Source organism: Lethenteron reissneri, chromosome 44 (assembly GCF_015708825.2).
Source record: "Lethenteron reissneri isolate LAM-NWPU_2019-01 chromosome 44, ASM1570882v1, whole genome shotgun sequence".
Taxonomy (NCBI): Eukaryota; Metazoa; Chordata; class Hyperoartia; order Petromyzontiformes; family Petromyzontidae; genus Lethenteron; species Lethenteron reissneri.
In genome coordinates, this window is record NC_083822.1 from 11,685,814 (window position 1) to 11,711,974 (window position 26,161).

At 51.3% G+C, this 26,161-nt stretch overlaps 2 protein-coding genes and 1 non-coding gene across 8 annotated transcripts; 2 read left to right on the plus strand and 1 right to left on the minus strand.

The window, feature by feature from the left end:
* Positions 1-535: 535 nt before the first annotated feature.
* On the plus strand, positions 536-11,812 carry LOC133353477 (crossover junction endonuclease EME1-like). Of its 3 annotated transcripts, none has more exons than XM_061569755.1 (11): positions 536-714; positions 1,358-1,449; positions 2,007-2,553; positions 3,335-3,580; positions 4,317-4,453; positions 6,106-6,198; positions 7,040-7,164; positions 7,766-7,895; positions 8,046-8,161; positions 9,008-9,197; positions 10,261-11,812. In XM_061569755.1, the coding sequence occupies exons 3-11, from the start codon at positions 2,049-2,051 to the stop codon at positions 10,435-10,437; spliced, it is 1,719 nt and encodes a 572-aa protein (XP_061425739.1). In that variant the 5' UTR covers positions 536-714; positions 1,358-1,449; positions 2,007-2,048; the 3' UTR covers positions 10,438-11,812. The 3 variants fall into 3 exon arrangements, with proteins under 3 accessions (XP_061425739.1, XP_061425741.1, XP_061425742.1); XM_061569757.1 differs by having other exon boundaries at positions 7,043-7,164; XM_061569758.1 differs by lacking the exon at positions 10,261-11,812 and adding an exon at positions 9,454-10,247.
* LOC133353706 (U1 spliceosomal RNA) lies at positions 5,687-5,850 on the plus strand. Its single transcript, XR_009756436.1, has one exon. It is a non-coding gene; the product is annotated as a U1 spliceosomal RNA (small nuclear RNA).
* A 117-nt stretch (positions 11,813-11,929) lies between the features above and the next one.
* Positions 11,930-22,563, minus strand: LOC133353478 (dehydrogenase/reductase SDR family member 7B-like). Of its 4 annotated transcripts, XM_061569759.1 has the most exons (8): positions 22,313-22,534; positions 18,635-18,723; positions 15,748-15,935; positions 15,284-15,381; positions 14,836-15,055; positions 14,045-14,137; positions 13,763-13,915; positions 11,930-12,467 (listed from the first exon to the last, which is right to left on the minus strand). In XM_061569759.1, the coding sequence occupies exons 2-8, from the start codon at positions 18,679-18,681 to the stop codon at positions 12,259-12,261; spliced, it is 1,008 nt and encodes a 335-aa protein (XP_061425743.1). In that variant the 5' UTR covers positions 18,682-18,723; positions 22,313-22,534; the 3' UTR covers positions 11,930-12,258. The 4 variants fall into 4 exon arrangements, with proteins under 4 accessions (XP_061425743.1, XP_061425746.1, XP_061425744.1 ...); XM_061569762.1 differs by lacking the exons at positions 18,635-18,723; positions 22,313-22,534 and adding an exon at positions 22,541-22,563; XM_061569760.1 differs by lacking the exon at positions 18,635-18,723.
* Between the last annotated feature and the right edge of the window lie 3,598 nt (positions 22,564-26,161).

Below are 26,161 nucleotides of genomic sequence, written 5' to 3' on the forward strand. Positions count from 1 at the left end.
CCCCCCTCCTCTGCTACCCACGTGACTTTGGACGCGCCTCCTTCAACGATTCGATTCTCGAAGTGTTGAATGGAGTTTGTGATTTTCTAGATTCTAATCTTTATTTTCGTCTCCTTTATAATGTCCGTTTCTCCTTTCAAAAGGTCAACATCTAATGCAGGAGAACGTCCGTTTCTACGTCGCCGTTGATAAACTTCATTTGCGTAAATGTAACGTTTGATTTGCACACATTAGTATAATAATCGATCCAAAAACGTGTGAATCGTACGCGTGTATTGATTTTACCGGATGGATCCTACTATCGTTTACACGCTTCCCATCTGCCGCTGTACATCTTGTAGAACATCTCCACGAACAGGACAATGCACGTACAATAAATGCGAATCGTTAAAAAAAACCCTCTTGAAAGAATCCCGCGCGAATCGATCTTTGCCCATCTGGAAGGTCCTCGTGAATCGATTCCTGCCGAATCGTTTTTTTCTCTCCTTCCCGCCAATTTCGACGCAGCGCTTTTGACCAATGGGCTTGGCGCTCGCGGGTGACGTCACGCGCTCGCGGGTGGTTAACCCCGGCGGTAACGCGGGGCAACGTCTCTGGTTAACCGCTGGTTAACTAGCGGTTAACCTCTCCCCAGTTAACCAGCGTGAGCGCGGATACACACAGCGGGGAGACGACTCACGCCCGACGAACGACCTCGCTCGCCTCAAACAAATCGTGCGTCTCTTCACACCGCCACCGCCACCAGCACCACGTTGATGATGATGATGGGTGCTGTTTGTTGCTGGCACGCTTGGCGTTATCGACACTGTGTGTGTGTGTGTGTACACAGCTGCCGTCGATTAAACACCGCAACTCACGGGCACGGTAGTGGTCAAGCGACGGGCTCACGAAGTTGACACCAACTTCATAAAATATAAAAAAACACGCACATAGACACACAGCACACTCCTCTGTGTGTCTCTGTGTGTGTCTTTCTGTGCGTCTCTGTCTGTGTGTCTCTCTCTGTGTGTCTATGTGTGAGTCTCTCTCTGCTTGTGTGTCTCTGTGTTGTCTCTCTCTGTCTGTCTATGTTGTGTGTCTCTCTCTCTCTGTGTGTCTCTCTCTGTGTGTCTCTGTGTTATCCCTCTGTGTGTGTCTCTCTCTGTGTGTCTCTGTGTTATCTCTCTCTGCTTGTGTGTCTGTCTGTGTGTCTATGTTGTGTGTAAAAACATAGGCGGCCGGGGCGTGGTGCTGGCCACCCACCCGATTCGTGTGCCATGCCGGCCTTAATAGGTTTTCGCTAGATTGTTGTTAGCGAGTAGCAACAGTGTGTTGAGGCTATACGGAGGGGGGTAAATATTTGCCTTTGTTTGTGAAGTGATTTGTTCAGAGATGGTCACTGGTCGGTTGGTGTCGGGCTGATCAAAGTCGCAAACGTGGAGCAAGACTGAACCGAACTCCCATCCACGTGTGAGTTGCGATACACCCCCAACACGTGCTTCCACACACACACAGCGTTACATTGTAAACGTTACACACACAGCGTTACATTGTAAACGTTACACACACATGGTTACATTGTAAACATTATACACAGCGTTACATTGTTAACGTTACACATACAGCGTTACATTGTAAACATTATACACAGCGTTACATTGTTAACGTTGCACATACAGGGTCACATTGCACACAGGGTTACATTGTAAACGTTATACACAGTGTTACATTGTAAACATTATACACAGCGTTACATTCTTAACGTTATACTGTACAGTGTTTATAACGCCTTGCGTGTCTCTCTGAGCGGCATACAGTACAAGTGTATGCTCTGTCTCAGTGGACTTGTCTCTGAGAAGGGTCTCGGCGGAGCCTCGGCGAACTTCTCTCAATGCAACCAAAGACAAATGTCAAGGGGAGTCTCTCAGAGGTCTTGCCTAAGACGGACCCAGCCGTTGGTGTAGTGCGTGTGCCCGCGAGATCCTAGCAAAGATTGTTTTTCACCCCATTTTCTGTGCCGTATGCAGGGATCGCCTGGCTGAGTCCACCACCCCCACCCACCCCCTGACATGGCGCTGCTGGAGCTGTCGTCGTCCAGCGAGGACGAGCTGCCCGTAGGCCCCCTCGCGCAGAGGCTGAGGATGCAGGCCCCCATCGCGCGGGCCTTGCCGGGCGGCGCAAAGGACGGGGCGACGAGCATCGATCTCCTCCAGGACGACTCGGACTCTGATGAGGACGTTATGAAGAGAATCAAGGAGAGGTTGGATAAAAAACGGCGGCAGGAGGACTGCGGGGTCGGATGCGGTGGCGGCGGTGGCGGCACTAGAACCGGGCTCACGTTGAGCGAAGACGACGTTGGGGACATTGTTGACGTTGGTGCGGGGAGCTGGACCAAAGTGCGGGAGCCAGGGACGTCACTCGGTCGGAGTGGGCAGCTGCTGCTGGGACCAGTGGCCTTGTCTGTTGGTGAACAAGGCCCCTCAATCTCACTCTCGCATCGAAAGCCAAGGGACGATCAGGGCGTGGAGACAGATATAGACGGACTCACGCGAAAACGCTGCCAAACGGTAACAGGTGAGTACGCAAAAATAATAACTGTAAACACCTCTTTAACATCCAGAAGCATTTATTAACGAGGCCAGCAAGTGGACGATTGGGAAAAGTGTAGAAGAGAAAATGGTTTTGCGTACTTGCACAAAAATGGATAAACAATTGGGACCCGCAACATGTTAGTGGAGTTATTTTGACCTCGCTAGTGACGATACTCTTACAACGATTGAGAGAGGAGTAGCTGCTGCTTCTCAGTGTCTGAACGGCCACCAACCACCGCAACACTTCAGAGTTGGATAAAAGCACACCTTGATGCCGGTTGTAGGAAGAAGGGAAACTTCTGATATGAGCACACTACTTCGAATATAAGCACAGTTGGATTTGCTTCCCAGGGGTATGCTTATATCCGGTTTCTAGTGTGCTGTAAGATCAGACCTATGAGGCCTGATGTCATCTGCAACAGTTGAGGGATCTAAGCTGCTGCAGATGACCGTCCGTGCCACGCGCGCTTTCAGATGCGCTTCTGCGGCCGCCTGGAATGCTCTTCCAATATTAGAAATCCACTGGAGCTATTTATTTTTATATCTTGATTCAAAACGAATTTCTTTAGAACTGCTTTTTGTGTTTAGTTTGTTGTCCTTCCCCCACACCTCCGATTAGCATGGTTGGCTATGTAAGGTGCAAAAGAAGTTTAACATGCACATACAGACAGGTGAGAAGTGAGGCGACATCAGTCGCTGACTTGACTTGAACGCTGGATGAGGATGTGACCACTGGGTGTTTCGCTGTGGATGCTCTTGTTGAGATTGTGGAGCCTCTGTCCCATCGTCGAAGCTGCCTCGACGACAGCAGCATCCGCAAGAGAAGAATAAGCAAGAGGAAGAGGCACGGGGAGGCAAGAAGGCTCAGCGGGAGGAGCAGAGCACACGGCGCGCAGAGGCGCAGCAGGAGAAGGAGCGCGAGAGGGCCGGCAAGCAGGCCACCGCCGCCCTCATCAAGGCTCAGCGGCCCGAGGAGTGTATGAAGCACATGGCCGTGTGCGTGGACCCAGGTACCGCACTCTGTTACCCGTCCTGTATTTTCCTCTTATATTTCTCGTGGGACAAATGGTTAACTCGCTGCACCAACGAATCTTGCGACCCGAGTTCAATGTCCCAGTTTACGGCGAGCATTGATTGCGAGTGATACTTGAACTGGTCCTGACGGTCCCCTTCACGAACCCGCACTGACCAGCAGAGTGAAGTATGGTCAAACAACACCCATAACTGACACGGTTTGGGGAGGTCCTCATCCAACAGTGGCTTAGTTAATGGTTGCAAATCCTAATTTTTATTAAAATGAAACTTTTGTTTAAACTATTTTTATTTTACCAGGTAAGACCCACGAGCTATATAGCTCATTTTCAGAAGCGACCCGACCACAAATGATAACTCAACAAAGTGGCTTATCGTGTGGAAATTAATAGTAGCCAAATACTCTAAACGCACGTTCATTTTAAATGTGGAGGGAAAAACCGGAGGACCTGGAGAAAAATGCACACGACCATTGGGAGAGAGACACGCAAACTCCAAATATACAGCAGCAGGCGTCAGGGTCGGGATCAAACCCACGCCCTGTTTTCAGGCGAGGTAGTTAACATTTCGCCGTCATGGCGCCTTGAGCCACTTGGCCGTTTCATGCATGCAGTTTTATTTCAGAGTGGGTGTGCTGCATTTGTGTAGTATGGATGCGTAATCCGTTGAGCTCGCAATTGACAAAGAACGCGCACGTGTGTGTGTGTGTGCCAGGAGTGCTGGAGGTCGAGGGGGGAGGCTTGGTGCTGTCGGCATTGCAGGCCCTTGAGTCGCGTTGTGTCATCGCTGGGCGCCATGTGCAGCGCAGCATCGGCTGGCGCAGAAGCCTGCCCGGCCTCGCCGGGGCAGAGGTGAAATTCTCCATTACTTGAAGCAAAACAAAAGACAAACTTTTTTATTTTACCAGGTAAGGCCCACTTTTTCAGAAGCGACCTGGCCAAAGATTATCGCCCAACGAAGTGGAATTTTATAACAGCTAAATACAGTAAACGTCGATTCTAAATGTGGAGGGAAAAACCGGAGGACTCGGAGAAAAATACACATGACCACGGACGGATATTTTGAAAATTCCAAATATACAGCAGGCATCAGGGTCGGGATCGAACCCACGACCTCCTGCATACCAGGCAAGGTAGTTAACATCTCGCCTCAACCAGTAATTCTCAACCTGTGAGTTACATTCCCCAGCGAGATTCAGTTATTGTTAGAATGAGGTGATTTTTTGAAAAGTAATAAAAAACGAGGCCATCTGATTAAGTTGCATTGTGGGGGTCCTTTCCTATAAACATCTGGCAGTTCATCAGCAATCCTGACTGCTGATGAGAAAGCGAACGTCAAAACCTCCGATGAGCACAGTTGGATATGTACGGTGTGACGGAAGTTCAACATACATACACACAAAAGCAGTCTCTGAGTTTGCTTGTATTCACCAGTGTGCTTTTAAAAACATACTCCCAGAAGGCTGTGTGGCCAATGGGACGTGTCAATCTTTTTTTTTATAAATAAAATACCACAAAAGCTTTTTCCCTTCCTTGCTTATTCTACGGTTCTTTCGATAAAGTTACGTAGAAAGAAAAAATAATGATAAAAAGAAAGTGATTAAAAATATCACGACGTTTCGATTGCAACACAAGCAGTCGTCATCAGCAGTTGGATTTTTTTTTGCCGCGGAAAAATGGTTTCTCAGGTTAAATACATTTGGGACCCCTGCTCCAAAATATGGCATTGCCATTTTTAAAATAATTATTCTTGTTGTGTTCTTCCTTTAATTCGTCTCCGGCGACGTCGCTTCGTGAGAAAAATTTTTTATAACCTTTGTATGGGCTTGGGTCTGCCAAGTCACGTGGGTGATGGAGGGGAGGGGCTTAGACAAATCCCATGATGCCATGCGGCATTATTTTTTATTTAAAAAACAACACATAAAAAACTGAATATAAAGATATTGAACGAGTAAATGTTACCCTATTTTCTCGTTAATACGAGCGGCTACATTTTAGCCGTGTATTTGCTTGAAAGGAATTGGTTCCCATAGCGTAGAGGAAAGCGCCTCGCCGTGGAAAGGCTGCGATGTAGCATCCCAACTCATACTTACCTGACAGGGGAGGCACCATGATCACACAGGTGGTCCTCCCAGGGCGAGGCTCTTCCATTGCACTGCGGGAGGGTTGACCCCTGCGATTTCCCCAAATGCGGGAAACTCGACTGTATAATTTGTGGTAGTGGGGGACTGCGTTCGCGCTATCCCCCGACATTGAACGTCAAAGAAAGAGTGACGAAGTTGTTTTGTGCGGGGTCCAATGGACGTTCGGATAATTCAAACTACTGGAGTGTTTGTAATAATACACCAAATCTAGAATAATACACCAATGCTGTTTGATAAATGCACTCTCAGAAAGAAGTGTGGCCAATGGGAGGTTTAATAAAATACTTTATTATAAACATTTTCTTACTTGTATTTTCAACCACACGAACGATTGTGTTATCTTGATTTTAATTTGTGTAGGCAAGCAGCCTGGAGAGTGATGAAGAGGAGAAACCTGTCGTGGTTGTGGTCCCTGTGCCGGACTTCATTGCCATGGTGGACGCACACAAGCAGGTGGGCAGGCTGCAAAACCATCGCTGCGTATGTGCTGCACACTGGTCATCCTGCACGGTGAAGGTAGCTGTGGCAGATCCGAGGGTTGCGGGGCGGGGAACGGAACTCCTCCCCCACCACCCCTTCCAAAAAAAAAATCGGTATTTGTTTGATTGATATTTAACAGAGAAATTACAATGAATGGTTTTATGTTAATGTAGGGCCCAAAAAGCTTGATATTTTGGGGCTGCTCCCTCTCCCTTGGTAAGTTTGTGGATATGTGTCTGGCGGGTGAATGATACGAACATCATCGTTATCTGTGTGTCCAGCTCAGATTAGCAACAGTTGGCTACGTACGGTACAAAAGAAGTTCAACAATATGTACATGCATAATGGGCTAAGAGGGGGGCCAAGGATATTAAAGTACAGAAAATAGCTTTATGAGTGTATCACTGCAGGGTGTAGTCACCTCGTGTGGGTAGGGTTTCTCACGGCTCTCCAGTTACCTGTCATGTGAAACACATTTAGCCTTTTTTTTTTACCAAACAAGAATTTGAATGCAGGACCCTCCTGAAAAGTCTTGAGACTCAGTAAGGCATTCAGGGACAGTGATTTGTGTTGCTTCTGATTCTATACCGCTGCCAAGTCCCTAAGTGTTCTTTTTATTACATTTTATTGTACGGTTTGAAAATTCTTGAGTGAGTTATAACAACACTGTAGTCTTAGCTGCATGCTAATGGAGTGTTAATGGGCAAGCTGAGTGATGAAGCTTGTGTCGAAGGGATATAACCAACCGACGTGCTTTTCCTTTTCAGTCTCGCGAAAGCGATTTGCGATTTTTCTCTCCTCTCCGTGTCGTCAGCAGGTGGCATCTTCCGGGGACAGCGGCTGCCACCTCTCACTCAGGGGGTTTGTGTCCACGGTGATGGCGGCCCATCCACAGTGCGCCGTCACGCTGGCCGTTGTGGACGTCGACAAGTATTTCAAGTGAGGGGCCACGGGCACGTCGGCTGGTGCACGGCTTTCTCATTACACACAAAGTGCTTGCCACAAGTGAACCACCAATACCTCGCCGGTCTCGTCAAGGAGCATAAACCATCACACAAACTCCGGTCATCTTTACAGCAGCGGGGCTTGGCTGGCCATCGAACGAAGACGGTCACCGCATCACGCACTTTCAGATGCGCTTCTGCGGCCGTCTGGAACGCTCTTCCGGTATTAGGAAGCCACTGGAGCTATGCACTTTTAAATCTAGATTGAAAACTAATTTCTTTAGAACTGTTTTTTTTTATTTAGCTTGTTGTCCTTCCCCCACACCTCTGATTAGCACAGTTGACTACGTACGGTGTGAAAGAAATTCAGCATACGTACAGCAAAGACAAAGATCCCCGTATAGCCTTCACAGACTGTTGTTATTGAGTAAGTCTGAGCATTTCTTATCGCAGTCCATTCCATCATCACGAATGTGCACTAATCACACGTCATCATCTCTTTGGAACAACACTTTTAAAGTCTATTGCAAAACTGGGATCGAACCCACGACCTTCCAGTACACATTGGTGACCATGTTCTTTTGAAAATGCAACAGCCAGAAAACCAAGGGACAGAAGCCGAGTAAAGAGTCGGCGGAGGGTACTGCAGCGGAGATGGCGAGGAAGAGGAGGAACAAGCGAGCAATGCCAGCTAAAGTCGACGTGTCCCGGGTGGACATGGAGGAGGTGAGGCTGGGCGTCTCTGGCTGGGCACATATCCTCTGTGTGTGTGCTGCGTCTGTGAGGAGGAGGGAGGAGAAGGGGGAGGAGAGGGGGGTTAGGATGGGGCAGGAGGAGGAGGCTTGTGCGGTGGGTCCCCGTGTGTCCGTCCCCCAGGCGCTCGTGGACCTGCAGCTGCACACCAGCACGGCGGTGCGCTTCCTGGACTCGTGGAAGGAGTTTGCTGACTTTGTGGCCATGTTCACCAAGGCCATCGCCGTGGCTCCCTACAAGTGAGAGATGCGCAGCTGTTTCCGCTTTGCTTTCACGGCACGAGCAACGCTGTGCACATCAACGCCGGCGTTTGATGCAATCCGATTTGGGGGTCAGCGATGCCCATGTGAGCGGCGGTGAGTTAGGTGAGGCGTGGGTGTGTGAGTGGGGAGCGGTGGTGCAGCGGTTAGCGCGCTCTTCTACGAACTCAGTGTGACCCGAGTTTAATTCTCGCTCACGGCCAACACCGGTGGCGATTATCTGAACCGGTCCTAAGCATTCCCTAGGTCGACTCAGCCTGAACAAGTACATGTGTGTAATTATCGGCCAGGCATGGTGCTGGTCACCCATTCCCTCGCGTGCCATTCCAGTAAGCTACACTGGCTACCTATTAAATACATAATTGCTTACAAACTGTGCCTATTTGTTGTACAAGATCAGCGTGTACCGGTCTCGATAGACCCAAATCGATGCCGTCTACAATCTGCAGCCCACGGTGATCTGATGTACCCCCGGCACATTAACCTCGTGTGGCGATATGACAGCTAGTTTTTCAATAGAGTTTAAAACGGTGTTGTTCCAAAGAGCTGACAACATGTGTGATTAGTGCAAATTCGTGATGGTGCAATAAGAAATGCTCAGACTTACTAACAACAGTTTGTTAAGGCTCTATGGGGGATCTTTGTCTTTGCTATACATTTGTTGAACTTATTAGCCAACCGTGCTAATCGGAGGTGCGGGGGAAGGACAAAAAAACTAAACACAAAAAGCAGTTATAATTATTTTTTCAATCGAGATGATTTAAGAGGGCACAGTTCCGGTGGCCGTGTGTTTATCTCCACATTAATCGTGGGGGCCGTGTGCAGGAGGGAGAGGGAGGCGACGGGCCTGGCGTTCTGCGTGGAGAGCGAGGGGGCGGGCGGGGTGCGCGTGGACCGGGACGGCCGCGGATACCTGCAGCTGTGGCAGCGTCAGCTGCAGCAGCTGAACCGCGTCAGCGCCGAGATGGCGAGCGCCGTCGTGCGTGCGTTCCCCTCCCCCCGGCTCCTCCTGCAGGTGCGTGTGGCCGCGGGGGGGGGGTGACATGAAGGGGATAACTCAGGCCCAACCGCGCTGCTTAACGACGCGTTGCTTTTGTCTTTGCGGCCATCGCGTTTTGTTTTGGAAATAATTATGTCACGTGTAAATAACGGCGAATTATCCAAAATGGTCTTCCCGAGTCTTGAGATTTCTTCAGAAGGATTTGGGCAAATGTCTCAATGGAGTGATATTCAGCCAATTTCCATTTTGGGGGGGCGTGTTTTGTGTGTAGGAGCAAAGTGGAGTTGCCAGTGAGAGCCCACGCGTACAGAGGGGCAATACTCAAATGTCCACCCAGGCAGCTTCATGAACCGATTCACCATCTCCTGGCCACGGCACAGGCCAGCGAGTTATGAGGTCATGTTTTATGTCATTTTGCCTGCTATCTCTTGTAAAGTAAAAATTATTACTTGTAATGTAATATATTTGGCCATATTGTATTCTCTTAGGTTCGATTTTTGCTTCTTCTAATCTGTGCTTCCAAGAGTATTTTTGCTTGAATGTTAAAATGTTAATGTCTAGCGAGGACAGGGTGCGCCGGGCACCCTCCCTACGGATTAGAAGACTCTAGGCAGGGTTATGTCGAGTGAACAAAAACATTACAATACAAATGTGAAATACAATTACGTTTTTATAAACTAGAAGATATCTATATACCTCTTTGTGGGGATGTTAACAGTGGATGTTCGATGGAGAGACTCACCCCGCCATAGGAATGTGGAGTTTCCACCGCTGGCTCCGGGCTGGAAACAGAACATGTGCAACGCCTCAATGTTCACTTGAGCGGCAAATCGCTTTAATGTCTGTACAGCCGTGGTGTCGTGAAATGTTATACCGCAGCGTGAAAACGGTATCACGGCAGCGCTAATCGCATACACGTTCAACTTCTTCCGCACTGTACCTAGCCAAAAGTGCTAATCGGAGCATGCGGTGCTGCTGCTACTGCTGTTACTGCTGTTACTGCTGCTACTGCTGCTACTGCTGCTACTACTGCTGCTGCTACTGCTGCTGCTACTGCTGCTGCTGCGTGCCCCTGCAGGCGTACGCGCGCTGCGGGAGCGATCGCGAGCGTGTGGCCCTGCTCGCCGATCTGCTGGTGCGGCGTGGTGAGGGCGTCGTGGCCACGTCGCGCCGCGTGGGGCCCGAGCTGAGCCGCCGTGTCTTCCTGCTCGTGACGTCGCACGACCCTCAGCTGCTGCTCGAGCACGGCAGCTGAGGGGGTTGGGCAGCGTGGCCAGGGGAGCAGCGGACACGGGCGGTCCCCAGCGGTGCCGCCACCGGGCCGGGCCTCGAATGCGCGGAGCGGCGGGGCAGTTGTTGTTAGCACACCGCACCGCTAACCCGGGGACCCAAGTTTTATTCCCGGTCGTGGCGAGTGTTATCTGAACCGATCCTGGAGACACCCCCCCCAACCTCTTCCCACACCTCCGATTAGCATGGTTGGCTACGGACGGTGCTAAAGAAGTTAAACAAAGATCCCCCCCGTATAGCCTTAACAGACTGTTGGGGCAAGTGCTGTTAGCGAGTAGCACCTATGAAGACCAGAAACAGCACACGAGGGGGTGGGTGGCCAACACCACATACATACGTTCACCAACACCCACTGGCCAGCACGGTGAAGTATGATCAAACAAGCCCCGTGAACAACACAAATCCAGCAGTGGATCTACAAAGGCATCTAAAGTGAAAGCGTTAAAATGAGCATTGCTAACATGGTGGAGGCGGAGGACTGATGCTGCGCTACCGTGGGCTCGTGCCGTGAACTCCCACGATGGGGAAGGCGTGAGGAACGGAACCCGTGGCCGCAGCTCGGGGTGGGGGTGGTGGTGGTGGATGTGCCAGAGCACTGAATCACCAGCACCTTTGGCATCCTAGGCGTGTGATGCCAGGAGATTTATGTTTTGGGTAGAGTTCTGTTTTAAATTACAGGCATAAAATGTGTAAAACTTTGGACTCAGCGGTGATGAAATGCCTATTTGTGCTCTATGAACGATGAATAAATTAAGAAAAACCTGAAATCATGTTAACGGTCAATCTCGGCATTTTTCAAAACGCCAATGGAGGCAGCGTCAGACAAAGTGAAAATAGCAAGTGATTTTATTTTCTGCAATTACTGCATTTAATGCAATTTCTGTAATCAGTTCCATTGACTTTGAATTGTCTGGAAACATAATATTATGCCACTTTATTTCAAGTCAACGTTTCTTTTAGACATCCCAAGCGACATTTCAAATACATTTAAAAGAGCTTATGTGTTTTAAACTTTGGCAAAGTAAAAATCAGCAGCACCAAATTGAATTTAATCGTACATTTTGTAAAGTTTGCGATACTGTTACTGCATACGTTTTGTGAGCATATTAAAATGTTCGTTTTACGATTGACATGGATGTGACCGGGGTGAGAAACACGGCTACATCTGGAACGGCCAACCTTCCTGGCATTGAGCATACATGCCATGGAGTTCACTCTAACCTTTCCTTGCGTACTTGTCCAGTTGTGCATAACCTTGGCATTGCATTTGTTTTTATGAAAATAAACCCACTGGGAAATCATAAAACGTCAGGCATCAAAAATAAAAGCACAACGGGGAAGTGTGAGCAGCTTGTGAGTCCCTATTCACCAGCCCCTATTCACCAGTTCCTCTTGTATGTATGCATGTTGAACTTCTTTTGCACCGTACGTAGCCAACCGTGCTAATCGGAAGTGTGGGGGAAGGACAACAAACTAAACACAGAAAGCAGTTATCTTCACCAGTCCCTTTTCACTGGCCCCTATTCACAATGTGCACATTACGCTTCTGTCTCTCCATCTACGCCTTTCCCCTTCTACGTCTCCGTGTCTCTGTCCTCATTGTCTCTCGGTCACTTCCATTTGTCCGTATTGCATCGCACCTCCGATTCACTGTTTGGCAGCGTACGGTGCAAAAGAAGTTCAACATACGGGACGTAGATACATGTTCCATCTCATTCTGCTTTGTCAGCATCTCAAACTTTCCGCGTGTTGTGGGGGGTGGGGGGAGAGGAGAGCAACGGCGCCGTCACGCCTGCTCGGCCTTCTTCCTGTCGGAGCGCGCGCGCCGCGCCATGAGGATGAAGTAGAGCGACGGGAGCAGGGTGCGCAGGTAGACGGCGGCCGTCGGCGCCAGCCCGGCCGACACCACCTCGGCACGGCCATCGAGCACCGCCCCCACCACGTCCTGCGCCACGCTGTCCGGGGAGCGCCCGCCCGCCGTGTTCGCGTCCATCGCTGCACCACGTGGCGAGCGCAGCGCACAACGCAGCACACAAAGCAACGCAGCTCGCAACCCAGCACAATGCACGCAGCGCAAGGCACGCAACGCAGCTCACAACGCAGTGCACAACGCAGCACACTCAGCGCAGCGCACAGCGCAGCGCACAAAGCAACGCAGCGCACAATGCATGCAGTGCAACGCACGCAGCACTGCGCCCGTGGTCGGGCAGTGATGGATGGCGGTTTTGGGAATAAGGCCGAGCTTTTTGTACACGCGACGCACATCTCTTAAGCGTGTTGAGAACTCCATTGTGTTCTGGCCTGCTCGCCCACTCCTTTCGCTCTTGCGATGGCTTTTCGAGTCATTTACAGATTGTAATCATTGTTGCCTTGAGGCAACTGCTCCCGGGGATTACGATCGCGTGAAGGTTACAGTCCACTCCATATTTGTGGATGACTGCTGGACTGATGAGTCCTTCGATGGAAGGAAATCTGTCGAGAGCGACTGTTTCACTGCTTGCCTGTTGGTTGGCCACATTTTCTCAACTGAGCCGCTGGTCTAAACGACAGAATGCCCAGTGCTTTTGAGCTGGGGGTGTGGATAAGGCCCAGGAGCTGTGCTTGCTCTGCACATCTCCGTGTGCTGCTGAATCTATTTTGTGTCCAGGGTGCACTCATTTTTCTGTTCTGGGTTTTTTCTCTTCTGTCATTCACTGCGCTCCCGAAATCGAATCCCGCCCACGGGCAGCACCACTGACAATTTATCTCAGCTGGTCCTGGGCCTCCTCTAGGTCGACTCAGCCTCAAATGAGTAGCTTGTACAGTGTGTAAACATTGCCACTATGGAGACAAAGGCGGTCGGGCGTGATGCTGTCCCCGCATTTATAAATGGTCTGTTCCCCAATAACGTGTGATGTTTTCATAACGTTGAATTGGATATAATGCGATGAATATATTGGGGAGCACATTTTTTATAACGCGGATATGAACTGGCTATAATGCGGTTGAGGGAAGGGAATTAGGTCGCGCGGGTCGGAATAATCGGTCATACGGCTGCCCGGCGTAGCATCACAATGCATTGGGGATGGTGCTGGATGCTACGAGATGCTACAAACACGCCTCAGTCTTTGCTCGGCCTGCATTACGCATCTCACGCGTTATCGCGGACCGCGCTTATAACGCGATTTTTTCATAACGGGGTGTTCTTCGGAAACACAACCACCGCGTTGAGGCACTTGCCCCAAAAGTCTGTTGAGGGTTGGGGGGGGGATTCTTTGTCTGTGGCGTGTGGCACGTGGCGGTCGCCGTACCGTGGTATGGCGTCCCGTCGGCCGTGAGCGCGTTGAGCGAGAGGTTGGTGCGGATGTAGCCGGGGCTCACGACCGTCACCTTCAGCCCCGAGTCGGCCACCTCGGCGCGCAGGCTGTCGAAGTACGCCTGCGTGGCGTGCTTGGAGGCGGCATCTGCGCGCAGAGTCGGCGCGACAGGTTGCGTCACCGTGTTGAAACAGGTCTGTGTTGGCGTGCGCGGTGCTCGCGGTACGGTGGCATGCGCGGTGTGTGTGTTGGCGTGCAGGTTGCTCAAATGCTTACACGCAGAACGGAAGGGAATGGCGATGCGGCCCTGCACGCTGCTAATGGCCACGATGTGCCCCTCTCCTTGCTTCAGCATCGACGGCAGGAGGGCTGGAGTAGCCACACACAGCACGCACAGCACGCACAGCCACGCACAGCACGCACAGCACGCACAGCTCTCGCAGGGTTACGGGGCGACACCAACCAAAGTCACAACAAGGCGGTCTGCATTAAATAAACATGCGTATGTGTACGTGCGTTGAACTTCTTTCGCACCGTACGTAGCCAACCGTGCTAAATCCGAGGGGTGGCGGAAGGACAAACTAAACACAAAAAGCAGCTCTAAAGAAATTCGTTTTCGATCTAGATTTAAAAGTGCATAGCGCCAGTGGCTTTCTAATATTTGAAGGAAGAGCGTTCCAGACGGCCGCAAGCGCGCGATGCGGTGACCGCCTTTGTACACACAAAGACAAGGGGGTGGGTGGACAGCACCACGCCCGACCGCCTTTAGCTCCCCAGCGGCAATGTTTACAAACCGCACCAGGTACTCATTTGAGGCTGAGTCGACCTTGGGGAGGCCCATGACCGGTTCAGATAATCATCACTGGTGTTGGCCGTAAGCGGGAATCGAATTGGGGTCGCCGGGTTCGTAGTACAGCGTGCTAACCGCTACACTACCGCTCCTCCACACACACAGCAGCAAATCGTTATTTGACTTGGACTGCTGCTGCTGCTGCTGCATGCACGAGCGCACGCGAGTCGCCGTTGGCCGACGGCCGAGATCCGTAGATGCGCGAGGGGCGACTGACCCGTGAGGAGGGCGACGGCACCAAAGTAGTTGACCTCCATGAGCTGGCGGTGCACGTCCATGGCGGTGAGCGCCGCCTCCCCGCGGTAGCTGATCCCCGCGCCGCTCACAAGCACGTCGACGCGTCCGTGCGCCGCCACCACCCGCTCCGCCGCCCTCGCCACCTCGCCGGGCGAGCCCAGGTCAAAGGGCACCACGCGTGGGGCACGGTCCTCTGGGCCCTGTGGGTGACGCACAGTGACGGAGTGGAGGTTGGTTTAGGTCTTTGTGCGGGGAATGTCACCAAGCCCCCTGGCCCATCCATTTTCCTTCCCCCCCCCCCTCCCACCCTTGTAGCTGAATGACTGGGCCTTTCCGGCTCCTGGTGCAGTTGCACCACCTGCACACTGATAGCGGAGCCGCTGAGTCACGTGTGTGTGTGTGGTGGACTGCAGAGCAAGTATACGTACTCTCTCCGAGAGCTCATCGCGTAGAGATTCGAGTCTCTGCAGGTCGCGTCCGCACAGCACGAGCCTCGCTCCCTCCGCATGGAACGCGCGTGCACACGCTGTCGCGCACGCACAGGCACACGAAGACAAAGATCCTCCATATAGTGTACACGGGCTGCTGGGGCAAGTGCCGTCGAACAAGGACGTCAACGCACGCTTTCAAATGCCCTTCTGTGGCCGTCTGGAACGTCCTTCCTTCCGATATTAGGAATCCATTGGAGCTATGAAAATTTTAAATGCATACTGAGAACTCATTTCTTTAGAACTGCTTTTTGTGATTAGTTTGTTGTCCTTCCCCCGCACCTCCGATTAGCACGGTTGGCTACGTACGGTGCATAAGTTCAGCAAACATAGAGGGATAAACCATGGCCGATGATGACAATGACGACGATCAAGGCGAAGCGCGAGTCTTCTGTTACACGCACCCAGTCCGAGCCCCGAGCTGGCGCCCGTGACCACCACCACCTTGCCGTGGAGGCTGCGCGTGCGGCGCTGCAGCCGGCGCAGGAGGCGGTAGAGCAGCAGCAGACCCAGGCCGCCCGCGACGAGGTACGGCATGGCCGCCGCCCCTCCGCCACCAAACTCGAGCCCACGCAGCATCGGAGAACCTCGCCTGCCAGCGCACCACACAGACACACGGGGATGGTTCCGGCACCGCGGTGGCAAGATGTTAACAACCTCGCCTGGTATGCAGGAAGTTGTGGCCTCCATCCCGACCCTGACACCTGCTGTATATTTTGAGATTGCATGTCTCTCTCTCCATGTGGTCGCGTGGATTTTCCTCGGGTCCATTCAAATTATTTTGCGCCTATTAAATTTCCACACGATAAGCCACTTCGTTGAGCTATCATATGTGGCCGGGTCGCTTCTGAAAAAGACCTGTGTATCTCGGTGGGCCTTACCTGGTAAAATTAAAAATAGTTTAGTTTCCAGCTCTCCTCTTCATTCCATGGTGTAAAATTCGTTGCTAGTTTTGCAGACTTGTATTGTACACGTGCAGAAACCCCTCTGTCACTCATCTGGTGGATGAGGGCCTCTCCGCACTGCAGGCTGGAGAGAGGTTATCTGACAATACGAGATAAAGGTGAGGGGCATAGATGTGGGATCGTAGAAGTACAGCGTAACAATGGTTCAACCCTGCTTAGCTTCCACAATCTGACCGGATAAGGTGCACTTCTTGTGAATTTATGGTCATAAGCAGATTTTTAAAATATATATTGAAAAAACCGAGTGGTTGGGGAAACAAGTAAATTGGCACTCCAACCATCCATTCAGTCTTGAGAAACGTGTCTGGGGGAACATCGCTGCCAACGATTCTCGTGCACTCCTCTCGTACGTTCAACAACGCATCACCGCGCAGTGCTGGCAGTTCCACGGGTGGTTGTGGGAAACGGCTCTCAGGAATTGTGAGCTGGAGTGCTGTTCCTCAGCGAGTTTTCACGACCGTAAGTTCAAGCATGCACACACGCGCATGCATACACGCACACGCACACACGCGCATGCACATAGACGAGTGTTGAGCAGGCAATATTTTAGGGGGGGGGGGTGTAGATAAGAGGTCTGGATGTGTCCGATCTGTTCATCAGCGCTTCTAGGAGCAGAAACCATTATCCGAACTCCGGTCACCTTCACAGCAACGGCTTTTGGCTGGCCATCGAACAAAGACGGTCGCCGCATCGCGCGCTTTCAGATGCGCTTCTGCGGCCGTCTGGAACGCTCTTCTGAAATTAGGAATGCACTGGAACTATTAACTTTTAAATAATCTAGATTTAAAACTCATTTCTTTACAACTGCTTTTTGTGTTTAGTTGTGCTTCCCCCACACCTCCGATTGGCGCTGTTGGCTACGTAAGTTGTGGAAGAAGTTCAACACACATAGAATGTCTACACCACGTTATTGAGCAGTCCCAGAGAAACGTGATAGAACTGCAAATATTGGAAACTGTACACCCTAGCCCTTGACAAAATCCATGATGAATGGACACAGTTGGACACAACCACTTGCTTGGTAGCACGAATAAAAGTCTCCATCTATCGACCAAACTCACCCCTCAACGGCCTATAAACCCTGGTCCACTGCATTACCAGGTTTGCCAATTTCTTCATTAATGCATTTCCAAGCTCACAAGACTTTCATCCTGAAAGTACTTGGATCTAAATATTCCTGCAAGTTTCCATCCGACCGAAAACCTTCCTCGGCTTGAAAAAGTCCGAAAAGGCTCTTCCCGTATCTCTGAACTACTTTTCACGACCTTTGACCGCCACCTCTGCAGCATCTCCCACATCTGCCACTCCCTTGTCGCGGATGCTGCCGACGCCCTCATCGCCGCTGCCATCATCACATATCCACTCAGCTCCCCTGCACTCTCATCTACAGCCTCGCACAATCCCTTACCTCCATTTTCCAGATCATCGCAAACACGTTACGACCAGGCTTCTCGCCCACATGCAGAACCACACTACCCAATTACTCCGATCGCTGTCGGTACCGAGTCGACACCGCCTCGTGGCTCATGAAGTACGGGGCCTGCTGGCTTGAGCCCTGCTGGTCATCATTCTGGAGCCGAACAGAGCAGGAGGCAAGTGAATATTAATTCCCAACAGGAGGCAATCTTTGGGAATATTGGTTCCCCTTTCTGAATATTTGTACCCCTTACATTTTTTTTCTAACAAAATGTTTGTTAAGGTACAAGCATATTCGTGCATTTTCAACTCAAACCTTGATTTTAAGAGAAGCTTCAAGCCTACTTGTGAAACGGGTGGTCCAGTTCGCTATCGGTATAATTGAATTCTTTCATACCGCTCGGTTCTGTGACCTAACCAAAACAGCACCTAATCCAGGGGTACAAATAACAGTCAGGGGTAGGTGCGGGGTGACACACTTTCACTGGTAAGAACATATTTGGGAGAACCAATATGAAACTATTTAAACTTATGTTTTATTTTACCAGGTTAAGCCCACTGAACGATATGGCTCTTTTTCAGAAGCGACCTCGACACAAATGATAGTTCAACGAAGTGGCTTATCGCGTGGAAATTTATAACAGCCAAATACTCCAAATGCACGTTTTTAAATGTGGAGGGAAAAACCGGAGGATCCGGAGAAAAATCCACGCGACCACGAGGTTCGAGAGACACGCAAACTCCAAATATATAAGCCCAGTTCCCAGTGGTCTCGGGTGAAGGTGGCGTTAGTCCTTGACAAAGTGACATAAAACAAAACACGCCGTGCACAGAGATAGTTCTAACGACCACTCGAGTGCACGAGGGTTGGATGCATCGGGCAGGTTCGAGCCACACGCAGGTGACCTGCCTGGGAGCGGCAGGAGGGGAGAAGGGAGCGAGGATGCAGGAAGACATCTCGCCATGGGCACGGTGGCCAAGCCGGGGCAAGCGCTAAACCTGTGAGGAGGTGGGAGGGCAAAGGGCACGGTGGAAACTCACACGACCCCCACTCACTGGACCTACACGACCCTGACCCCCACGACCCCCACCTGCATGACCCTGAACCCCCCGGGACCCCCATTCACACGACCCCCACCCACACGATCCTGACCCCCATGACCCCACCCACACGACCCCCACTCACACGACCCACAGGACCCTGACCCACACGACCCTGACCCCCACGACCCACACCTGCATGACCCTGAACCCCCCGGGACCCCCATTCACACGACCCCCACCCACACGATCCTGACCCCCATGACCCCACCCACACGACCCACACTCACACGACCCACACGACCCTGACCCCCACCCACACGACCCTGAACCCCCCAGGACCCCCATTCACACGACCCCCACCCACACGACCCCCACTCACACGACCTGGAATTCTATATCCCAATTTGGAGCTTTCGTGACTGCAGGAATTACTCTTTGGTTCTTTCGGTAAAGTCACATATAAAGATAAAATAATAAATTAAATAATAGCATACGACGTTTCGATTGCAACACAAGCAATCGTCATCAGGTATAAATGAAATAGCAACAAAAATTTAATTTATTATTTTATCCCTTTGCACATCCGCAGCATCGAATGCACTCTGACTTTAAAGAAACATCTAAAGAGACGAGAGAGTCGTGGTTGGGTGTAAGAAGCCGCACACGACCACAGGTCACGAGTTCACGACCAGACGACACTGGAGCTGCGCTGGGTGCAAGAGCTTAGAGTTTATTGTGCACGGTGGTCCAGGTGTCTTGTGACCCCCCCCCCCCCCCCCCACATTTAATTATCTAAAACTTCATTTTTTTGTGAGGTTCATATGCAAAGGCTAAAACACATCAGGGGTCAATTAATTGGGGGGGGGGGGTGCTACAATCTGTACGTTCCTCTAATTAACATATTAAAGGCGGCCCTTGTTACTGTGATATTGTACAACTTTAGTGTGGATCATTTACAGTGCCACTACACAAGTCTACAGACGTGGGTCACTGTAGGATACAGTCTAGACATGAGCTACAGTCTGACAGCTACAGTCTGAGATAGAGCCACAGTCTATGAGACAGCTACAGTCTGAGATAGAGCCACAGTCTATGAGACAGCTACCGTCTGAGATAGAGCCACAGTCTATGAGACAGCTACAGTCTGAGATAGAGCCACAGTCTATGAGACAGCTACAGTCTGAGATAGAGCCACAGTGTATGAGATAGCTACAGTCTGAGATCGAGCCACAGTCTATGCAACAGCTACAGTCTGAGATAGAGCCACAGTCTATGAGACTGCTACAGTCTGAGATAAAGCCACAGTCTATGAGACAGCTACAGTCTGAGATAGAGCCACAGTGTATGAGATAGCTACAGTCTGACAGCTACAGTCTGAGATAGAGCCACAGTGTATGAGATAGCTACAGTCTGAGATCGAGCCACAGTCTATGAAACAGCTACAGTCTGAGATAGAGCCACAGTCTATGAGACAGCTACAGTCTGAGATAGAGCCACAGTCTATGAGACAGCTACAGTCTGAGATAGAGCCACAGTCTATGAGACAGCTACAGTCTGAAATAGAGCCACAGTCTACGAGACAGCTACAGTCTGAGATAGAGCCACAGTCTATGAGACAGCTACAGTCTGAGATAGAGCCACAGTCTGTGAGACTGCTACAGTCTGAGATAGAGCCACAGTCTATGAGACTGCTACAGTCTGAGATAGAGCCACAGTCTATGAGACAGCTACAGTCTGAGATAGAACCACAGTCTATGAGACAGCTACAGTCTGAGATAGAGCCACAGTCTATGAGACAGCTACAGTCTGAGATAGAGCCACAGTCTATGAGACAGCTACAGTCTGAGATAGAGCCACAGTCTATGAGACTGCTACAGTCTGAGATAGAGCCACAGTCTATGAGACAGCTACAGTCTGAGATAGAACCACAGTCTATGAGACAGCTACAGTCTGAGATAGAGCCACAGTCTATGAAACAGCTACAGTCTGAGATAGAGCCACAGTCTATGAGACAGCTACAGTCTGAGATAGAGCCACAGTCTATGAGACTGCTACAGTCTGAGATAGAGCCACAGTCTATGAGACAGCTACAGTCTGAGATAGAGCCACAGTCTATGAGACAGCTACAGTCTGAGATAGAGCCACAGTGTATGAGATAGCTACAGTCTGAGATCGAGCCACAGTCTATGCAACAGCTACAGTCTGAGATAGAGCCACAGTCTATGAGACTGCTACAGTCTGAGATAAAGCCACAGTCTATGAGACAGCTACAGTCTGAGATAGAGCCACAGTGTATGAGATAGCTACAGTCTGACAGCTACAGTCTGAGATAGAGCCACAGTGTATGAGATAGCTACAGTCTGAGATCGAGCCACAGTCTATGAAACAGCTACAGTCTGAGATAGAGCCACAGTCTATGAGACAGCTACAGTCTGAGATAGAGCCACAGTCTATGAGACAGCTACAGTCTGAGATAGAGCCACAGTCTATGAGACAGCTACAGTCTGAAATAGAGCCACAGTCTACGAGACAGCTACAGTCTGAGATAGAGCCACAGTCTATGAGACAGCTACAGTCTGAGATAGAGCCACAGTCTGTGAGACTGCTACAGTCTGAGATAGAGCCACAGTCTATGAGACAGCTACAGTCTGAGATAGAGCCACAGTCTATGAGACAGCTACAGTCTGAGATAGAGCCACAGTCTATGAGACTGCTACAGTCTGAGATAGAGCCACAGTCTATGAGACAGCTACAGTCTGAGATAGAACCACAGTCTATGAGACAGCTACAGTCTGAGATAGAGCCACAGTCTATGAAACAGCTACAGTCTGAGATAGAGCCACAGTCTATGAGACTGCTACAGTCTGAGATAGAGCCACAGTCTATGAGACAGCTACAGTCTGAGATAGAGCCACAGTCTATGAAACAGCTACAGTCTATACACGAGTTACAGTCGATGCTAGGGCCATGGGCCCTGACCACAGCTGCTGCACTCAGCCTGACCACGCTGCGAGCCCCAACACCACGTGTTCGGCCCCAACACCACGTGTTCGGCCCCAACACCACGTGGTCGACCCCAACACCACGTGGTCGACCCCAACACCACGTGGCCGGCCCCAACACCACGTGGTCGACCCCAACACCACGTGGCCGGCCCCAACACCACGTGGTCGACCCCAACACCACGTGGTCGACCCCAACACCACGTGGCCGGCCCCAACACCACGTGTTCGGCCCCAACACCACGTGGCCGACCCCAACACCACGTGGTCGACCCCAACACCACGTGGCCGGCCCCAACACCACGTGGCCGACCACAACACCACGTGGTCGGCCCCAACACCACGTGGCCGACCACAACACCACGTGGCCGACCACAACACCACGTGGTCGGCCGCAACACCACGTGGCCGGCCCCAACACCACGTGGCCGACCCCAACACCACGTGTTCGGCCCCAACACCACGTGGCCGGCCCGCACGACCCCGACCCCGCGGGGTTAATCGAGGGGGGGGGGGTGGAGGCGGGTTCCGAGCGACTTTACCGGCGGTCGTCTCCAGCGCGTGGGACCCGCAGCGGCTGCTGCCAGAGTCTGGAGGTAAACCCTCTGCACGAAGCAGCTCTGCACGTGGAAACTCCCGAGTGGTGGTGAGGCTGTGGTGAGTCGTGGTGGTGGCGAGCTGTCGTGGTGGTGGTGAGTCGTGGTGGTGGTGAGTCGTGGTGGTGGTGAGTGGTGGTGGTGAGCTGTCGTCACGACGGGATACAACCCAACCTTGATGACCGCGCCTGGCTGCTGATGGGGGAGATGGGTAACAAACACCGCCCCCATCCCCTCCCACACAAATATGGCCGACTGTGAGGGCGGGCACAAGCCGGCGTGAGTAGGTTAAACGTTGAGTTTTATAAGGGCACCACGGGGTGACCAGCCCCTCCCCACCCAGCCCCACCCCTCCCACCCCCCACCCAGCCCCCACCCAGCCCCTCCCCAGCCCCACCCCTCCCACCCCCCACCCAGCCCGTCCCCACCCTTCCCTCCCCACCCTTCCCTCACCACCCAGCCCCTCCCCACCCTCCCCACCCAGCTCCTCCTCACCCCCCCTCTCCACCCAGCCCCACCCCTCCCATTTTTGGATGCACGACGGACGGACGGACACAATAATCCCCTGTGGGCTGGTGTAACCATGAGGTTCCTACCAGTATTAATGTGCAATGCCCTCTTCTATACGAGCTGCACAGTGAATGGACGATGTGCCTCTCTGGGCGTCCGTGGCTGTGAATCGTGGAGCACTCACGTGGCAGCTGTCTCGCAGTGCAAGGGTTCAGGAGGTCAAGTGCCGTGGTCCTCACGTTCGCCGAATCAGGGGGGAATCCTCAAGGTGCGAGCCGGCCACTGCAGAGCCCGCTGGGAAGGGGGGTCGTGGTCGTGGGCCCCTTCAGCCCCGCGCAGTGGAACGACTGCGGTCATGCAGCCACATCAGCAGCAGATTCTTCCACTTTCGTACGGTTCACATTCGAGGTGGTCAAGGCCAGGCAACCGCGTCAAGGGGCAGTAGCGGAGTAATGTCGCATCGCTGTGATGTCTCCTTCGTGTGTGTGGATCGGGCGTTGCGTCCTAAAACGTTGTTGTGCGGTCCGTTCTGGATGACCACGTGTGTTCATATGCACGAAGCCTTTTTTTTTAATTCTCTTCTTCTTTCTCCCGTGAAGCCTCGGGAGATGCGGTGGCATTTTGACGCCCAATGATTTAAACGGTATCTTTTAATATATATTGTTGAAAATGAGAGCAGCATAGATAGAATGGGTATAGATGCTGCGCGTCTCCTGACCTAACCATCAGCTCGCTACGGCAGGGGGGTTATCAGGATGTTGTGCTAATTGAAGCCATAATGGGGCGTCCAATGTGTAAAGATATTTCCCATGAGGCACGAATAACACATTTCACATTAACATCGCTTCTTGGACATTATTTACTTGTCTGCAGGGACAATTTTTTGCTTTAAAGCGAATAGAGAGCATCATCAGCGGAGGTGTTCGCATGTTTCACGTTCAACTTTAGAGACCTTTAGAGAGCTTGAACTACGCAAAGAGGGTTAAGTGCTGTTGTAATGACCTTAGGAATTAATGTAAGGTGCTTTGTAGGGAGAGATCCAGAGGAGTGTCAAGTCCAACACACACGAAGTGATTCTGGTTCTATAAATTCTAGATCGAAAACCGGTACCTTCCGATTTGCTTTTTGCGTTTCGTTTGTTGTCCTTTCCCCCGCAACACCGGTTAGCGCGGTTGACTACGTAGGGCGCGAAATAAGTTCAACGTACGTACAATCCAATCGTGATCTGGGATTTGGTGGAACTCATCCGACAGGACACCCTCGATCTCGCCTGGTGACAATGCCATCCCAGGGCAGTGAAGATTAAGCGGGTTCACATTGTTACACTGCCCGGCATGACACAACTTTAATAACAGACCTCTTGCATCACTGAAAGAGACTGGACTTCTACCGATGGAGGAAATCCAAAACTCGGGATGGGCACAGGGCTTCTAAAACTTCAGCCCTCACCTACCAACCACGGTGGACACGTGTTTATGTTCAGCAATCTAAACTTTTTATTTTATTTTACCAGGTAAGGCCCACGGAGATAAAGAGCTATTTTTCAGAAACGACCTGGCTATCACAAATGATAGCTCAACGAAGTGGCTTATCAAGTGGAAATTTACACCGCCAAATACTCGAAACGCATGTTTCTAAATGGAGGATAAAATCGGAGGTCCCAAACAAAAATCCACGCGACCACGGGGAGAGAGACATGCAAACTCCAAATATACAGCAGGCGTCATGGCTTGGATCGAATCCACGCCCTCCCGTCTACCTGGCGAGATAGTCAACATCTCAGGTGCGTGCAACCAGAGACGACAGCTTGTCATTGAAAGGAAAATAATGGTCAGCGTGAAAAGGTGCGCTTTGGTTGAGGGCTGGGACTTTTTAGAAGCCCTGGCCTATGCAGTGGAAGGTTGTTACAAAGCACGCGTCACGAAAAACACTCAAAAGCTACCAATAACAGATGGATGCTGCAGCACCATCCTGGAATTTGTGCAAACAAGCTCTTTTAATCGAATGTTGTCCTTCGAAATGGCAACCTACACTTTGCCATGCACGCGTATTTTACTGTAACCTCCCGGTACTTTTGACACACCACCTGGGTCCTTTTGCTAACCCCCCCCCCCCCGTGTCAGAACCCAAGGCACTGGATTTGCCACCGTGAACGAAGTTGTACCGCTGCGTGAAGCATCTGCCTCGATTACGTTGACGAGGGGTCTACGGGTCGTACTCTGCCCGTGTGCGCATCAGCAGCAGCAGGAGGAGTCGGTGCACCGCTTTGCGCATCTCCGTGCCGTTGAGGGCACGAAGGGAAATCTGCGAAACACTGCAACTGTGACGGAGAAACGAGCGTGCACAGCACGTCCTAGAAGACCACGACGCCGAAGAGCTTTTTGGCGTCATCTGGTCCAACCCATGTGAGACTAGGCTCTAGCTGTCTCGGGTGTGGACCAATCAACTTCAAGGACAGTGCATACATTATCAGAGTTATGTTTTTTGTTTACATTATGACTGCAGGTATTGTGGTCTATGCAAACATGACTCCTCGTAAAAAAAGGTGTCAGTTTTGTTGCCAGATAAAAGGGTAAAAAAACAATTATATTTTTTACTGGCAAATGAGGTACCAATGGTGTTTCCTTATAGTACGAGATACTAAAAAAACATTTCACAGTGGACACCTGACGTCAGCCTTTCAAATAATAGATGCCAATAAGAACATTATGGAAGGAAGGACAATACGATGGATGTATTGACGCCCAGTGTACCAGGCGTGAAGTCATTTAAATAAACGTCTCAAAACAAGGAACCTGACGATCTATACTCACCGGGTGTTAAAGCAACGGCTACCATCAGCTACACAGGCCGAGCTTGAAGCGTGGTTTTGCTCGTCAGCTGGGTGGCAAGTGCTCAGGAGTAAGGCTCCTCCGATTGGCACGATTGACTCCGTACGTTGTGAAGCAAGTTACACGCATGCGTCCGATCTAAAGGTCGCTCACCGAAATCTATATTCGCTTCTCTGAAAACACCCCTCTCCGAGCGAGATTGAGGCCCAATTTACACACCGCACAACTCTCTCCCATTCGCCTTCCTCGACGCGCGCGCCGCTGCAGGGAGTCTGCAAACCACGCGCAGGGGCTGGTTGGTTGGTTCAACGCAGGGATCGGTGTGTGTCACAACACTCCCGGCATTTGCTGGACTGAGGAGGCCAGGAGATGGCAGAACTTCGATTGCCGCCCCCTCGTTGTGCGTCAGATTTTCTCCGCGATCTTCAACTTACCATCGTGGCGCGTGTGGGTT

Bases quoted from the DNA above. Each gene is read 5' to 3' on its own strand.
- LOC133353478 (XM_061569759.1), bottom strand. From the start codon at position 18,681: ATGTCTTCCTGCATCCTCGCTCCCTTCTCCCCTCCTGCCGCTCCCAG. The intron at 13,916-14,044 runs GTAAGCATTTGA...CTCTGCGCGCAG, and splicing joins CATTCCCTTCCGTTCTGCGT to ATGCCGCCTCCAAGCACGCC. The intron at 12,468-13,762 runs GTACGGCGACCG...CACGTGGTGCAG, and splicing joins CGACGGGACGCCATACCACG to CGATGGACGCGAACACGGCG.
- LOC133353477 (XM_061569755.1), top strand. From the start codon at position 2,049: ATGGCGCTGCTGGAGCTGTCGTCGTCCAGCGAGGACGAGCTGCCCGTA. The intron at 6,199-7,039 runs GTGGGCAGGCTG...CCGTGTCGTCAG, and splicing joins TGGTGGACGCACACAAGCAG to CAGGTGGCATCTTCCGGGGA. The intron at 7,896-8,045 runs GTGAGGCTGGGC...TCCGTCCCCCAG, and splicing joins CCCGGGTGGACATGGAGGAG to GCGCTCGTGGACCTGCAGCT.